The 17,452-nt window shown below is 40.4% G+C and overlaps 1 protein-coding gene across 8 annotated transcripts in view; it reads left to right on the forward strand.

The window, feature by feature from the left end:
* LOC141989520 (kinesin light chain 1) overlaps positions 1 to 17,452 on the forward strand; it is a 121,010-nt gene that overhangs the window by 75,444 nt on the left and 28,114 nt on the right. For all 8 annotated transcript variants that reach the window (XM_074956320.1, XM_074956316.1, XM_074956312.1 and 5 more), the window contains 8 exons: positions 3,890 to 4,115; positions 4,695 to 4,782; positions 5,549 to 5,650; positions 11,011 to 11,184; positions 12,395 to 12,494; positions 13,354 to 13,403; positions 13,487 to 13,554; positions 16,189 to 16,297. In XM_074956320.1, coding sequence (XP_074812421.1) covers positions 3,890 to 4,115; positions 4,695 to 4,782; positions 5,549 to 5,650; positions 11,011 to 11,184; positions 12,395 to 12,494; positions 13,354 to 13,403; positions 13,487 to 13,554; positions 16,189 to 16,297 — 917 coding nt within the window. The remainder of the gene's footprint in view (positions 1 to 3,889; positions 4,116 to 4,694; positions 4,783 to 5,548; positions 5,651 to 11,010; positions 11,185 to 12,394; positions 12,495 to 13,353; positions 13,404 to 13,486; positions 13,555 to 16,188; positions 16,298 to 17,452) is intronic.

Here is a 17,452-nt window from a genome sequence, read left to right on the forward strand (position 1 = left end):
AAGAAAGGGGCAAAAGAAGTAAGGGTGGAGGAGAGCGAAGCATGGAGATAATCAACAATCATATAAATGGAAGAAAGGGGAGAGGCGGCAGGGAGGAGAAGGCTAAGAGCAGATGACTGTTTTTCAGTGCTGATGGACTGGAAGGCAAAGAAAAGGAAGGGGACTAATGGGCGATGCAAAAAGAGACCAGGTGGTGGTCACAGGAGAGACGTCACAACATAGGATCAGAGAGAGTAGAGTGTTTGGTGAAGACCAAGTCAAGTGAATAGCCATTTGGGGCGTGGGAAAGTTGAACCAGAGCTTGGGGTCAAATGAAGAGGAGAGGGTAAGGAAATGCATAGCTAAAGGATCAGATGAGTCATTAACAAGGAAGATGAAGTCACCAAGAATGAATGAAAGTATAAGGAGAGAAAGAGCCAGGACTCTAAATCGGAGCAGAAGTCTGATGGGGAGGAGTGTGTGGGAGAAGGATAGGCCTCCGTAAGAGAAGGCAACTACAGAATCAGCATAGGATCCAGGTCTCTGAGAATCAGAAGCTAGAGGGAGCAAGATATGAAGTGGTTGTGGATGACAGATCTTTTTATAGATGGAATGGGTGTTCCAGAGACAAAGAGAGGAGCGGAAGAGTTGGGGAAATGGAGCAGGAGAGGTATGAGGTTAGGAATGGTGACAGAATGGGTAGAGTTGATGGGAGGGAGAGGTGTGGGAGGTGAAGAGGTTGATGAGGGAGGGAATGCCAGGGTTGGGACAAAGGTCACCAAAGATGAGGAGGTGGCAGCAGAGAAGGTGTGGATGTGTGATTTGGATTTGTGATGGTGGGAAGAGAAGGGAGATTGGAATAGAGAGAAGAAGAGAAGCAGGTATAGTTAGTGAGAATTGTTATGGGGTGAGGGTAATAAAGGAGGGGAAATGGAGCTAGTGTGAGGGGTAGAGGAGGGAGGAAGAGAAGAGATGTTGCAAAAGAGAAGAGGGATGTGTTGAGAACCACAGAAGAATGACGGGGATGAGGTAACAACAACAAAAACCCCAAACCCGACCTGAGTTCAAAAAATATTTTGAAGGCATGCTTGCATGTCCCCCTGCTAGATGGCTGCGGTGCTTTCTCCCACCCTGCAAAGGAGATGGGGAGTAGCCATCTGGGGTCCAGTGCTGGGATGTCTGGGCAGTGGGGGGTGTTTCCTTGGTGCTTGCAGTCCTTATATGGTAGTTCAGTTAAATTGTTGATGGTTAGGAATTGTTTACTGAAATACCGAGGCTTTAAAAAATGTAAATCAACAAGAGTGTGAGACTGGTTCTATAAAATCTAAAACAGAATTGCTATGGAGACCTGTTGGTGATAGTCACCTGAATCAGGTTTCTCTTCAGATGCAGCAGTTGTGATGTGTATTGTATGGGGCTTGAAAGGAATAGTAGAGAAAATCATTAAGATTTTATGTTGGGCTGAAGCTCATCTTTTAGGCTTCTTTGAAGTCCACATACGGGTAACACTAATGTTGAATTGCAGAGCCATACCCACAGCTGTCCAGTCCATCCACCATTTATTTGGTCAGCTAGAAAGCAGGACAGTCTTCAGGTGACTCTTTTGACCACCTGTCAAAAGGTGCTTGTGTTCTTTAGGCTCTGGTGGTAGATGCTTGGTTTCATCCCTGGATTATCAACTAAGCCTACATCTTCCTCCCTATGCTGGGCAGGGTGTTGAACTTGCTAGAGAGATAGGACAGGTCCACACTACAGACCTGTATCGATATAATGACGTCACTCAAGGATGCAAAAAGTCCACATCCTTGAGCGATGTAGTTATACCAACCTAACCCTCCGCGTAGACAGTGCTATGTTGACGGGAGAGCCTCTCTTGTCAAAACAGCTACTGCCTCTTGGGGTGGTGGATTAACTACGGTGACAGGAGAAGCTGTCCTGTTGGCATAGGAGCATCTTCATTAAAGTGCTGCAGTAGCACTGCTACGCTGGTGCAGCTGTAGCACTGTACATGAAGAGAAGCCCATAGTCCTCATGGTTGTCAAGATGTAATGTGATGAAGACAAACCCGAAGGGGATAGGTGGAATGGGGCTAGAAAACAAAGGTTATAATTACAAGAACATACAGATGGTATATCATATGCATCTTGTTTATCACATATTTGAAAGACAAAAACATCATAATTAATTTTTTTGCTTGTTTGGGTTATCTTAGGAATGGAGAAGGGAAAATACTAGTAGCTAAAACAGTGGTTCTTGGCCCGTGGGCCGCTTGCAGCCCCATCAGCACACAGCTGCAGCCAATGTGACATCCTCAGGGCCATACACATAGTATTAGATATGGCCCACAGTGGTAAATAGGTTGAGAACCACTGGAAGGGAGGCAGTGGGCAGAAAGGGGAAGAAGATCAGAGTGTGAAGTATAATGGGCATGGAGAGGAGGGTTGGGCAAGAATTTGCAAATGTAACAGCAGTAGTTTGTTTTGAACTGAATGATTCCACTGACATTAGAGTTTGCCAGGGCTGTGAAAGTGTCCCTTTGTTTGGTAGGGGCAGAGGAGCGCAGAAAGCCAGGCTGTCACTGCTGGAGCTCTGGTCCTTTGCTTTCAGTTTCTGGAATCAATGTGGTTCTACATTGGAGGAGACCTTTATAGCTCTCACAGAAACTTGTATGGAGAGGAGGGGGCAACAGGCTATTTCCTCCTGGTTCTGGGATGGAGATGCAGCTGCCATGAGTTGGGGGTAGAGAACCAGGTGAGCAGATTTCAAAGGAGTAGCAAACAAATTGAAGAGGCTGGTTGTAAAGGCTTGCTTCCCTTTTCTCTTGCTGCTACCGCTATTGGCATCTCTTCTAGGGTAGCATAGTGCTTTTATAGGCCACCACTGAAAGAGTGGTTGGAGAGGAGGGTAGGGCATGCGGAAGAAGATGACTACTGAGACTTCATACTCCTGGAGCAAGGGGATAAGGGAGGAAGAGTAGACTAACTCTAGTCACCTTCCTGTGGCTGGCTGGTGTTGCTTGTCTTCCCCTCCTCTTCCCCCTGGGTAACTTGGACCTTTAGTAGCTGTAACTGAGGACAGAATTTGGCCCTAAAATTGGAGCTTTGTTAATAATTCCATTGCTGTGTGAATCGGAATAGATCCCACCTCTCTCCCCGTAGCTTTTATTGGCTCACAGGGCTAAAAGGAGTAAAAAGTAGTAAAAAATATATACTTGTTCATAACTGGAATTATACTGTATTACATTACCTGAATTCTCTTTATCTGAAAATCCTAGTTATCCAAATCCACAGTATGTCCCCCAGTTAGCCCAACGTTAATGACTTGCTAATAACGTCTCGGTTAGCTTGTTAGCACTAATCAACTTTGTATTTGTGTATTGGTTTTGAGCGGTTATCTGTTGTTACTGAGGCCTAATCCCATTTTATCAGCAACAACACATTGTCAGGACATATTAAATTGTTTCATTTGAATTAATCAGAATAAATGATGTCCACAGTGGTTTTAATACAATTTTGGTGTTTTTAATTTACTCAATCACATTAACATTGTTTTTTACTCTTTACTGAAAGTACAAAATATTAAGCAAACATCAGCATTACTCCCTTCGCTCCTGTATTTCTAGATCAGTGGAAAGAAGGGATCAAAATAGCACTTTTGTTTATCCGAACTCCCAGTTTTCCAAAACTTTCAGATGTTCCCCAGGCCATTTGGATAAATGGGAGTGAACTATGTGTCAGTCAGAATACTGACAGGGAGAAGATCTGCTTGGTATGGGAGTGCCATTTTTTACAGTCGTGTTTCAGAACAGAACCACACTTTAAAACAATTAGATTAATTTTAGTGTCTAGTTTCTGGGGAGCATGGATTTTTATTTCAAAATGGTTTCAGATAGGTTACCTTCTTTTTGCAGTTCAACAGCAGCATAGCAGTGCTGCAGCAGCTGCTCAACAAGGTGGCTATGAAATTCCAGCAAGATTAAGGACTCTTCATAATCTGGTTATCCAGTATGCTTCCCAAGGTAGATATGAGGTTGCTGTACCCCTGTGTAAACAAGCACTTGAAGATCTGGAGAAGACTTCAGGTCATGATCATCCGGATGTTGCCACTATGCTAAACATACTTGCTTTGGTGTACAGGTTGGTATTCTGATATACATTTAAATTCTCCATTAACTAAACTTCTTTGTTTCTGTAAAGTTGACTAGAGGCCTTAATGCTGGAACTTCTATAAAAATGTTTTTGACAATTTTGTAGGTTCTAAATTTTTTATTTGTGGTGGTATCACATGGGCACTTGACCTGCTCTGTCATGCCACAATACACCAGGGTCTGGATGAGTTCCTGAATATCCTCCCATACTTCAGTTTTTGGAATGCTATTATTCATTTTGAAACTTAAACTATCCATCCATCCTAGATCATTGAGAAGACAGTCAGACAACTACCTCTTGGGTTATGCTAATGCTATTGTAAATTGGGTGGCAAGATGTACATGTGCAGATAATTCATTTCCAGTCCCTCAAAAAAGTACTTTTAATTGTAGTTTTTTGCACTGAGTCTGCATTTGAGCCCTTCTCTTCTGTACTACAGCATTCGTACCCTGACACTGAAGTCAACTCCTACTTTTGCCATTTATTATATTACAAGATTTATTTGAATGCTACTTCCTTTTTTTGTGAAACAGAGTAAAGTGTTAATTATGGTTTTCTAAAATTTAGGGACCAGAACAAATACAAAGATGCAGCAAACCTCTTGAATGATGCCTTGGCTATTCGTGAAAAGACTTTGGGCAGAGATCATCCAGCGGTTTGTATATCTGATTTTCATATTTTAGTTGTGTTTTTCACTGACACTTCTTTTTTTTTTTCTTCCCCTGCCCAACTTATTCTAATATTAAACTCAACAGGAACATTTAAGATCTGGCTTGTCACTAAACAGTACAGGTAGGAGGCCACAATATAATATTCTGTGTTCTTTTAATATTTAACCTGTCTTTGAGCATTTTATTCATTTAAAACTCTTTCACCCCAAAATTACTCTGCTGCCACATTTATTTGATTATGAATCGAGTTGCATGGAATGTGTGGAAAAAATTAACTTCTGAAGGAATATTTTAATTAGCTTATTTTAAACAATTCAGTTGCTGAATTCATACAGAAATTGTACTTCTGATTTTACTGCCTCTGTTTAAAATAAAACAGATCATTCCAATCAAGCTGTTGGTGCTCAAGTCACTTTTAAAATTTAATTTGGTGATGTATTGCTTCATATAACCTATGTTACAGTGGGCAACTCTGTGAATCTGGATTTATGTAAAATAGCTTTCTTTCTGAGTTGTCATATATTGAGCAAATTTATGCATTTAATCACATTTCAGCGGGCTAATTAAATACATTTCACAGTTTTCTGTGTTCTCATTTAAGAGTTATTTCTTAATGCAGTGATTTTTTGCAAGAGGCCTTCACTGTACATAGAGGATATGAATGCAGCAGTCCACTGTAAATATATTTCAACTGGTTCATTCTTTCACCAGGTATTCACTTCATATTTAATGTTTTTCTGCTTTTGACAGGTGGCAGCTACCCTAAACAATCTTGCAGTGCTTTATGGTAAACGAGGAAAGTACAAGGAGGCAGAACCTTTGTGTAAGAGAGCTTTGGAGATCAGAGAAAAGGTACAGAGTAAAAAACGGAAGCCTGACAATGGATATTTATTTTTTGTGAACATCAACTTCTGCTTTTTAGAAAAAACTCAGTCTCTCGTATTTTGGTTGGTTAGACGTATCAAGCAATACTAAATACCTTGGATAGAGTTATACAACTTCTTAAAATACAAAATTGTTTTAAGAAAATTAACTTCAAAATCTTGAGAGACTTTGGGTGTATTCTAAAGTTGTGCAATAACTGTAAAGTAAGAGCAACGCTGCAGGAAAAGGACATTTAGATATGTTCCTATTGGGTTGACTAGAGCATTTGAATACAAAATAAATGTATGCCATTTAAATATCTCAAGTTAGTTGTTTTGTACTGCAGCAGAGAGTGAAAATGCTTATTCCAGTGCATTTGTCTGGCTGTCTGCACTGCAGTATGTTAAAACTGGTTAAGTATGCTGTATGCTTTTGAAGTTACTCTATTACTTGAAAACTATATCTCCTGTTATGAATTATTTTTTTCCCCCCAATTAGGATCTAATTGAATAATCCACAGATATATAAAAAAAGTTAGGCTTTTTATAGCTATTACAGGGAAATCCTTAAACTGTGGTAAGTGCAAAGTCATAGACATGCTGACTAGTTTACTTGAATGCTGTTGTCAAGGTTCCTCCCCCACTCTGAACTCTAGGGTACAGAGGTGGGGATCTGCACGAAAATCTCCTAAGCTTACTTTTACCAGCTTAGGTTAAAACTTCCCCAAGGTACAAATTAATTTTATCCTTTGTCCTTGGAATATCCACTGCCACCACCAAACACTAACTGGGTTTACTGGGAAACGTAGTTTGGACACGTCTTCCCCCCCAAAATCCTCCAAACCATTGCACCCCACTTCCTGGGAAAGGTTTGGTAAAAATCCTCACCAATTTGCATAGGTGACCACAGACCCAAACCCTTGGATCTGAGAACAATGAAAAAGCATTCAGTTTTCTTACAAGAAGACTTTTAATAGAAATAGAACTAAATAGAAGAAAAGGAATCACCCCTGTAAAATCAGGATGGTAGATAACTTACAGGGTAATTAGATTCAAAACACAGAGAATCCCTCTAGGCAAAACCTTAAGTTACAAAAAAGACACACAGACAGAAGTAGTCATTTTATTCAGCACAATTCTTTTCTCAGCCATTTAAAGAAATCATAATCTAACACATACCTAGCTAGATTACTTACTAAAAGTTCTAAGACTCCATTCCTGGTCTATCCCCGGCAAAAGCAGCATATAGACAGACACAGACCCTTTGTTTCTCTCCCTCCTCCCAGCTTTTGAAAGTATCTTGTCTCCTCATTGGTCATTTTGGTCAGGTGCCAGCGAGGTTACCTTTAGCTTCTTAACCCTTTACAGGTGAGAGGATTTTTCCTCTGGCCAGGAGGGATTTTAAAGGGGTTTACCCTTCCCTTTATATTTATGACAGCTGTTTAAAATGTTTTAATCCTGATAGAGATAATTGTTGACCTGGCATTAATGTAAATAGACTAACTCAAACAATTGTTTTAGAATCCAGGAAACAGGAAGAATTAAGACAAAAAAAATTTCTATCTGATAGGAAACCCCCCCCCCCCCATTACTCTGTACTTTCTGAGTAATCCATTTGAAATAGAGAAGTCTGCATCAGCTTCAAATATTATTGAAAATGAGGTTTTTACTGAATTAAATATGAAAATGAATAATACAGTTGCTAAAGTAATCCTGTGATATTTTAACCTGCTGTGCAAATCAATTTGTTTCATACTGTCTGTAAATTTTAATGCGGTGTGAGATATTGTATTGCAAATACATAACTATTATAAAAGTTGTCAAAGGAGATGTAGGGTTATTATTTGGGAAAAAAACAACTTGTGCTTTGGTCACCTGGAAAAGTTGAGGGGCAGTTTTCATTTGTCAGGTAAGCCTGTCAACTTGATATTAAAATGATCAACAATGATAGTTACAATGTTAAGATTTAAATTGTACTATCTGGACATCAGAGTTCATAACGTTGAAATGAATGGGGTAGTCCTCATTTCTCAGGGCTACTGTTTCAAGCTTCATGCAGACTTCTATGCTGAAGTTTTGTGTCAGTCTCCCACTGATGCTAGCTGTAGTGTGAGTGCAACTGTAAATTGCCTGCTGGAGTTCTTGCCACCATGTTTTTTAATCCTGTTCACTAGCACTCCAGCTATTGCTGACATTGGTGGCACTTCACTGAAAGTAGAGGAGTTGTGGGAGAAAAGTGGATGGGAACCTGGGAGGCCGTGACCATGAGATGGTTGAGTTCAGGATCCTGACACAAGGAAGAAAGGAGAGCAGCAGAATGCTGACCCTGGACTTCAGAAAAGCAGACTTTGACTCCCTCAGGGAACTGATGGGCAGGATCCCCTGGGAGAATAACATGAGGGAGAAAGGAGTCCAGGAGAGCTGGCTGTATTTTAAAGAATCTTTATTGAGGTTGCAGGAACAAACCATCCCGATGTGTAGAAAGAATAGTAAATATGGCAGGTGACCAGCTTGGCTTAATAGTGAAATCCTTGCTGATCTTAAACACAAAAAAGAAGCTTACAAGAAGTGGAAGATTGAACAAATGACTACGGAGGAGTATAAAATTATTGCTCAGGCATGCAGGAGTAAAATTAGGAAGCCCAAATCTCGCCTGGAGTTGCAGCTAGCAAGAGATGTTAAAAGTAACAAGAAGGGTTTCTTCAGGTATGTTAGCAACAAGAAGAAAGCCAAGGAAAGTGTGGGCCCCTTACTGAATGAGGGAGGCAATCTAGTGACAGAGGATGTGGAAAATGCTAATGTACTCAATGCTTTTTTTGCCTCTGTCTTCACGAACAAGGTCAGCTCCCAGACTGCTGCACTGGGAGCCACAGCATGGGGAGGAGGTGACCAGCCCTCTGTGGAGAAAGAAGTTGTTCGGGACTATTTAGAAAAGCTGAACGAGCACAAGTTCATGGGACCGGATGCACTGCATCCGAGGGTGCTAAAGGAGTTGGTGGATGTGATTGCAGAGCCATTGGCCATTATCTTTGAAAACTCATGGCGATCAGGAGAGGTCCCAGACAACTGGAAAAAGGATAATGTAGTGCCCATCTTTAAAAAAGGGAAGAAGGAGGATCCTGGGAACTACAGGCCAGTCAGCCTCACCTCAGTCCCTGGAAAAATCATGGAGCAGGTCCTCTCCTCTAAGTGCTTCAGAATTGATTCCTTGAGGAAAGTGATTCAGGAACAGTCAGCATGTATTCACCAAGGGCAAGTCATGCCTGACTAACCTAATTGCCTTCTATGACAAGATGACTGGCTCTGAGGATGAGGGGAAAGCAGTGGATGTGTTATTCCTTGACTTTAGCAAAGCTTTTGATACTGTCTCCCATGGTATTCTTGCCAGCAAGTTAAAGTAGTATGGGCTGGATGAATGGATGATAAGGTGGATAGAAAGCTGGCTAGATTGTTGGGCTCAACGGGTTGTGATCAATGGTTCCATGTCTAGTTGGCAGCCGGTATCAAGCGGAGTACCCCAGGGGTCGGTCCTGGGACCGGTTTTGTTCAATATCTTCATTAATAATCTAGAGGATGGTGTGGACTGCACCCTCAGCAAGTTTCCAGATAACATTAAACTGGGAGGAGTGATAGCTGGAGGGTAGGGATAGGATACAGAGGGCCCTAGACAAATTGGAGGATTGGGCCAAAAGAAATCTGATGAGGTTCAACAAGGACAAGTGCAGAGTTCTGCGCTACAGACTAGGGACCGAATGGCAAGGCAGCAGTTCTGCAGAAAAGGACCTAGGTGTTACAGTGGATGAGAAGCTAGATATAAGTCAGTGTTCCCTTGTTGCCAGGAAGGCTAATGGCATTTTGGGCTGTATAAGTAGGGGCATTGCCAGCAGATCGAGGGGATGTGATCATTCCCTTCTATTCAACATTGGTGAGGCCTCATCTGGAGTACTGTGTCCAGTTTTGGGCCCCACACTACAAGAAGGTTGTGGAAAAATTGGAAAGAGTCCAGCGGAGGGCAACAAAAATGATTAGGGGGCTGGAGCACATGACTTATGAGAAGAGACTGAGGGAACTGGGATTGTTTAGTCTGCAGAAGAGAAGAATCGGGGGATTTGATAGCTGCTTTCAACTATCTGAAGGGGGATTCCAAAGAGGATGGGTCTAGACAGTTCTCAGTGGTACCAGATGACAGAACAAGGAGTAATGGTCTCAAATTGCAGTGGGGGAGGTTTAAGTTGGATGTTAGGAAAAACTTTTTCACTAGGAGGGTGGTGAAGCACTGGAATGGGTTACCTAGGGAGGTGGTGGAATCTCCTTCCTTAGAGGTTTTTCAAGGTCAGGCTTGACAAAGCCCTGGCTGGGATGATTTAGTTGGGGATTGGTCCCGCTTTGAGCAGGGGGTTGGACTAGATGACCTCGTGAGGTCCCTTCCAACCCTGGTATTCTATGATTCTATGATCTTATTTCAGAAAAAAATGGAGTGTAGAGAAAAATCAACAGGACATCATTGCATTGGCTTATACTCAGTTCAAGTTTGTAAGAGTTTCTTCATAATCGTAAGAGCTAGAAACTGTTTTCTTTCAAACAGAAGTTTGTATTCTAGAGCAAATTCCATAGCCATGGAATTGCAGAATACACAAGACCCTGGTTATATACAGTAGTATAGGAATTGGAGAATAATTAAATGTACACATTTAGAAAAATTCTATTGTGCTTCCCTCACTTTCAGGTTGACTACTCATTGGCAAAACAACATAATTGCTGACCAAATGATTGTGTATAACACAATGCAAACTAGAAAAAAATAGAATATTTCTTCTTTGTGAGACTGAAAGATATCCTAAAACTTACTGGAATATTCATGCAACGGACTTTTTGGAAGCCATACTGAGAAGTTTATTTAACAAACATCAGTTTCTCTAATACATTGTAATCTTAGCCTGTAAAATTTCAGTTTAACTTTGAATCTTGATTGAGTGCACAAAAGAATCTTTTAAAATTTACTATTAATGGAAAATGTCTAAACAACGTGATTTTTGTGAAAATGGTTGAAAATTAGATGCCTAATTGAGACCTTATTTGCCATGTCAGCCAAGAGGAGTCTTAGTGTTTACCTAATGTAAACGGGGCCCTCCTCCACTCTCAACCAAAAAATGGAATTTATAATGAAAATAGTGACTGAATCTTAATTATAGAAAAGTATGAGCAGTGTAAACTGCTAAAGTAAAAGAATGTAGTCTGATATTGAAATCAGAAAGAAAAAAGTTGTGGAAGATCATTTTAAGATCGTGCTTTTTTAAAATCTAATACAATAAATGGGGAATGTTTAATGTATGGTACCTTCATTTCCAGGTCCTGGGGAAGGATCACCCAGATGTTGCCAAACAGTTAAATAACCTGGCCTTACTGTGTCAGAATCAGGGTAAATATGAAGAGGTGGAGTACTACTATCAAAGGGCACTTGAGATCTACCAAACTAAACTAGGACCAGATGACCCAAATGTAGCAAAAACAAAGAATAATCTGGTAAGTTTGTAACATGAAGTAAAAATAGGAAAACTTAAGCTTTGTTTTTTCTGATGTGCTAAAATAATTACTCCTTGGCGCAGAAGTCATACCTTCCGCAGATTTCTTGGCTCCCCTGAGAAATATGGGGAAGCAAAGAAATCTGAGGAACACCCCCACACAAACCATTCCCCAGCAGCCCTGGGGCATTTGCTGGGAGCAGCTGGCAGCAGAGGAATCACTGGGGTGGGAGGAGGGAGGCTGGGCGTACGTATGTCCCCGGAGAGATGTTAAGGGGGTAGGTCTTGGTGCGTGCCTGCATGCGAACGAGTCTCAGGGCTTGTTTGCACTGGCACTTCGCAGCGCTGCAACTTTCTCGCTCTCGGGTGGGGAAAAAACACACCCCTGAGTGCAGCAAATATCAACACTGTAAAGTGCCAGTGTAGACAGTGCACCAGTGCCGTGGTTCCCAGCGCTGGTAGCTAGGCCCCTTGCGGAGGTGGGATTTTTTAGAGCTCTTTAATGTTGCCAGTGTAGACTGGCCCTAAGGAGGCAGGCTGTTAATGTTCCCATTCTTAGTTAATTGTTCCCATTCTTAGTCAATTAAGGCTCCTTTACCTTGCCAGAGTGGTGTAAAGGAGCCTTATTGTAAATAACAGTAACTTGAATCCTCAGCTAGGAAGGTCTATGTGCTTTCTGGCTTTTTTTTTTTTCATGTGCCAGAGAAGCACAATGGGGTTAGATTACAGCTCAGGATCTATTTTACTTTTCCATTTAAAAAAAAAAAATGCAGGACCATGATAAGCAAAACTGTCTGACTTTTATGTGTGAAAGTCTGAGCAATTTAAAGCGACATTCTACCCTACAGAACACCATACGTCAAAATTAATGTAATTTAAATGAAAATCCAGGATTATAACTGGAATGCAAGGTATTGGTTACCAAGTATTTGTAACTTAACTTTCTTGTGTTTAGGAAATGCTGAACAGTTTTATTGTGATTTTTTTTCTGTATGGTAGTAAAAATAAATTACCAAAATAAGTGAAACTGGTGTGATTATATTGCATATTTTATTTGTCAAAATAATGCGAATTTTGCATTTTTGGCTCAGAATTCCCCCAGGAGGAAATAATGTTGCTTTATTCAACAAGCATGTAATTATGGATACGTTCGGTCTTTAAAAGATAAATCAAAAGTTTTCCTATGCTGATACCTTTATATTATTTTTTAGGCATCCTGCTATCTGAAACAGGGAAAATTTAAGCAAGCAGAAACTTTATACAAAGAGATTCTTACTCGTGCACATGAAAGGGAATTTGGCTCTGTAGATGGTAAGGATTTGGTGTACAACTGAAAAGTAGGATTTCTTTTTTTATACTTCTCAAAATAAATTTTAGACTTTATTGAAACATACTGCAAAATCCATCCTAAGGAGGAATGACTTTAATTATTGCATTAAAATTAATCCAAAACAAGGATTTTTTTCCAAATAGTGGGACTTAGCAAGTCTATGTAACAGACTACTTTTCTATCTAACCTACTTTAGGATGTCCTATAGCACCCCAAACTCTAGTGTCTAAGAGCTAGTATACACACAGGACTACGTTTGTCATCTTCTAGTCAGTGATTGTAATACTTCAGTATAGGATTTTAGATTACTTGGTAAAAATAATGGTCAACTGTTTGAGTTCATCTGCCAAAACAATTAAAGAATGCAGAAAAACTTGGCCTTCTTAAAGTGGACAGACTGTAAATTTAACAGCTCCAGTAGAATGCGTTTTATAAACTACTAATTGTAATGCAGTATTTTCATTTCATTGCAATAAGACTGTTACTTTTGCAGCATTCAGTGGCTGTCACAATAAAAGAAAGAAATGCGTGTATTCTAGCAAACGACTAAGCTCTTGTCAGTATGTATTACCACCAACTTGGTTGCATCAAAGTCTTTTAGAAATAGCACTCTGTCAGCAATTTTGTAATACTGACTTCTAGGTATCTTTTATCTTCGGAAGCCAGTTAAAGGTAGACATGTGTTTTGTTAGTCTGTTCAGTCTTTCTGTAATGTGTCAAAAATTCTAAGTGTGCTGCCAGAACCATTATTTTTGTTAGTCTTCAGCTTTCTTCAACCTGAATATTAATGTCTACTTCTTTCACTGCTATTATAAAATATTTATTTTATATTTTTACCAGATGAAAATAAACCCATCTGGATGCATGCTGAGGAGAGAGAAGAATGCAAAGTAAGGACATGATTAAATAATTGTTTTCAGAACTTCTGTTGTTAGTTACAGATTTATATTTTAACACTCTGTTTTCAATTTAGGGAAAGCAAAAAGATGGCTCGTCCTTTGGAGAGTATGGTGGTTGGTACAAAGCTTGCAAAGTTGATAGGTAGGTATATTATTTAAAGCATTTTAACTACAGAACATATAATACTTAGAAATGTCAGTTTGAAAATCACACTTAAAAATAAAATCCTCTTATCTGTGTTACTAATATTAAAACTGATACCTAAGAAATCCAAGGCCCATGTTTGCTGGCCACAGCAGAGAAGGTGGCTTTGGGGATCTGATTGTGACTCAGTTCTGAGGCCTTTTTTATCCCAATTGAGGCAAATCTCTAAATTCCAGTGGCTAGTAACAGCACCCAAAAGACCATCTGTCAGTTGGAGATGAGTAGAATGTAGCAAACTCTGGACATGCCTTTTCCCCCAGTTTCAACATACCCCTTATTCCAGGAATTACAGAGGAGGGGTGATATAGGAGTTTACTATACCAGCTCTATGCCTGCTGGGAACTCCCATATGCTGTGCATGTGATCAGTCTCTATTCTGACTATGCTATTGATATGCAGTGGCACAAAGGGAGTAGAGCAGGCCACATAATCTGGCCTCCTACCTACTTTAACTCCTTATGCTGTTCTCTGTTTTGTATTTCATTATCGTTGACTGTGCAAGTAGATTAGTCTTGTTTTGGTTATTTACTTTTTGATTCTCATGCTCTACACAGAGCTGCAATGTTTGAATTGCAAAATCTTGTGTGAAATGGCTTTGTTTGACTTTAAACATTTTCACTGAAATTTGAAACAACGAACACTTTTCTTTTCTTTTTGTATTATGCTTGGTAAAACTTTTTCTGTATTGTGACAGGGTCACGCTAGATGGCTACAGGAAAGTGATAGAAGGCAGATATATTATCCCCAGGTTAAGTAGGTCCCTTTCCCTGGGTAAGGTAACAGGGAAGGTTCCAGAACAATCAGGAACTTTCTGGAAACAATTAAGGCAGACAGGCTGATAAGAACACCTGCAGCCAATCAAGAAGTTGCTAGAATCAAGACAGGCAGGCTAATCAGGGCACAGGCAGGCTAATCAGGGCACCTTTATAAAAGGAGTTCACTTCAGTTTGTGGTGTGCATGCGAGGAGCTGGGAGCAAGAGGCGCAAGAAGCGGAGAGTGAGGAGGTGTACTACTGGAGGACTGAGAAGTACAAGCATTATCAGACATCAGGAGGAAGGTCCTGTGGTGAGAATAAAGAAGTTGTTGGGAGGAGGCCATGGGGAAGTAGCCCAGGGAGTTGTAGCTGTCATGCAGCTGTTACAGGAGCCACTGTAGACAGCTGCAATCTACAGGACCCTGGGCTGGAACCTGGAGTAGAGGGCAGGCCTGGGTTCCCCCCATCCCTCCATCCCCCCCTACTTGATACTAGAGGAGTTGACCTGGACTGTGGGTTCCACCAGAGGGGAAGGTCTCTGGCCTGTTCCCCGATCCACTAGGTGGATCAGCAGAGACTGCGGGGATTGTTCTTCTTCCTTTTCCCCATGCTGGCCAGTGATGAGGCTAACTGAGTGAACAGCAGATTTGAGCCACGAAAGTGGCCAAACAGAGGGCTGCCGTGAACCTCTGAGGCGAGCAAATCCACCAATAAGTGCTGGACCCACCAAGGCAGAGGAGGAACTTTGTCACAGTATCAAATTTAAATTTTGAGCCAAAACTATCGTACTGTGTGTGTGTTATGTATAATATCAAAATCGTCTGCACAAAATAGTTGACACTGTTAATAATGAGATTTATTTCTATATTCATCTTAGCATTTAGTTGGGGGATGTAGTAATACAAATGAGACTTTTAAAACTTAGTAAAACTATTGCTGGATCTAGTAAACTTATCTGTTCGGTCAAATATGACATAAATATGGAGGAGAACGGGTAACTGAAGTATTGAGGAGCATGCTGATCAGGAATTTTGCCATGTCATAAATGTCTCCTTGCTCCTACTTCTCTCTCTTGTTCTAAACACTGTGTGCCACACAAGTAGTCATAGCCTGCTACTTAAATAGCAGGCTATCTTATTGCTTCAGGGTTTCTGCTCAAATGCTGCTGGAACAAAAGCTCAGCAAGGGTATTGACTGGTTTAAGACTTATAATAAACAGTTCTGGTATATTGTTGAATCAGGGTTTTTTTCCTGTTGGGGTGGGAAACACAATTCTCAAAGAAATTCAGATTGGAATTTGAAATCTTACCCCTCAACATCATTGGTTCAAATCTGGATGAGGTATGTAGCAACTGAAAGTAGCTCCCAGCTAGAGGCCGAGAGAGGAATTTTTGATCTCAATTAAGTGTCTAATCCACATTACAACACCCACCATTGATACTGGCACTAATTGACATATTTTTCTGGCCGTTTCACTGGTGGCCAAAGTTTGACTGTGTTTTGGAGACTGAACTCCACTCTCACCACTAGAGGTCTGGTCTGAGGCACCCGTTGCTGCTGTTCATGTAGCGTGGCTCCAGAGAATAGCTGTCGTGTTAGTTTTCAGGACCACTAAGCAATCGCTTTTTGTGAGTCTCAAATGCATTTGAAGGATATTTTTAATGTCTCTCACATATTTAATGCTAGTATAATATTTTAAAAGATGATTCTCAGATAATATTGATGATACTGATGGTATCTAAGCTTTTATCTCATGTTTTTGAGTTTTCATGTGTTTGTAAGTTAAGAATAATTTCAATGTATTTTTTTTTAATAGTCCAACAGTAACAACTACCTTAAAGAACCTTGGAGCACTTTACAAACGTCAGGGCAAGTTTGAAGCTGCTGAAACATTAGAAGAGGCAGCAATGAGGTCTCGTAAGCAGGCAAGTATGAAAATTCCCCTTTGTTCTTAGTAACGCTATTTGTGGTTTGTTTTCATTAAAATTTTGACTTCCACTTGATATATATTGTGCACGTTTGATGTTTTAGCTGTTCGGTAGCTGGCAGTTTTTTAGAGATGTATTGCTGTATATATTTGCCAATTTACTATCTATTATGTTAACAAAAAACACCCTTAGTTTTAGTTTAAATTTAAAATATATAGGCTCCATGTTAACCATTAGTAAACTGGGTAATTGCTAGGTTGATGATACCAGGAACTGGTGGAACACTAAGTGTTCTGAGGTGCCACTGTGTGTGCAGGAGAACAGCAGCTGGTAACTGTGCAGTGCAAGAATGGCACAGCCGAGTGGGGACACTTCTTGGCCTGGGGAGGCAGCATGAATGTGGGTGGCATAATTGAGGGTGAATCCTGTGGAGGGCATGAGGGAGGACAGAAGCAGCAGGCTTAGAGAGCAATTCTCAGCAGGAACAGTGTGAGGAGTTGCACAATAGAAGTTGGGAGTTGAATCTTTGGGGGTAAGTTTGGACCATGGGGGGACCATAGCTAGGGAAGCATTTCTGGGGAGGGAGACCTGTTAGGGAGAGGATCAAGAGGGGAGCCTCGGTTGGTGAACTCTCTCTCCAACACTTCTGTGTGTTGATATGAGGTACTCTTCAACCTATTGAGGAGGAACTTTTGTAACTCTCTTAATGTAGACAAAACCTGGGGCTGGTGTCTACAATGAATATTTTTAGAAATTCTCGAATCCTAAAACCTGTCAAATGACCACCTCACCTTTCCACATGGGAAAAAGAAAGAGTTGTTTTTTTTCTTGAAGTAGAAGGAAAGCTGAGTGTATGTTTGTGTTTTAATATGGCTATAAATGTAAATGTATAAATCTGTGAAAAAAGAATGTAGACTATACTTACAGAATAGGGGATTCTATCAGCAAAATATTTGGTGGTCATGGTGGATAATTTGATGAACACGAACTCTTGAAATTCAGTTTTTAGTAATTTTGGTGGCAATAGAAAAGTAAGAATTTTCTCTTGTAAAATGATGTTTTTGTGTGGACACTTTATAATTCAAACTACAAGTAAACTAGTTCAGAACAAAGATATTAGTCAAAATATGGCAGGCTATATCTTACAGATAA

This window comes from Natator depressus, chromosome 6 (assembly GCF_965152275.1).
Source record: "Natator depressus isolate rNatDep1 chromosome 6, rNatDep2.hap1, whole genome shotgun sequence".
Classification (NCBI taxonomy): domain Eukaryota; kingdom Metazoa; phylum Chordata; order Testudines; family Cheloniidae; genus Natator; species Natator depressus.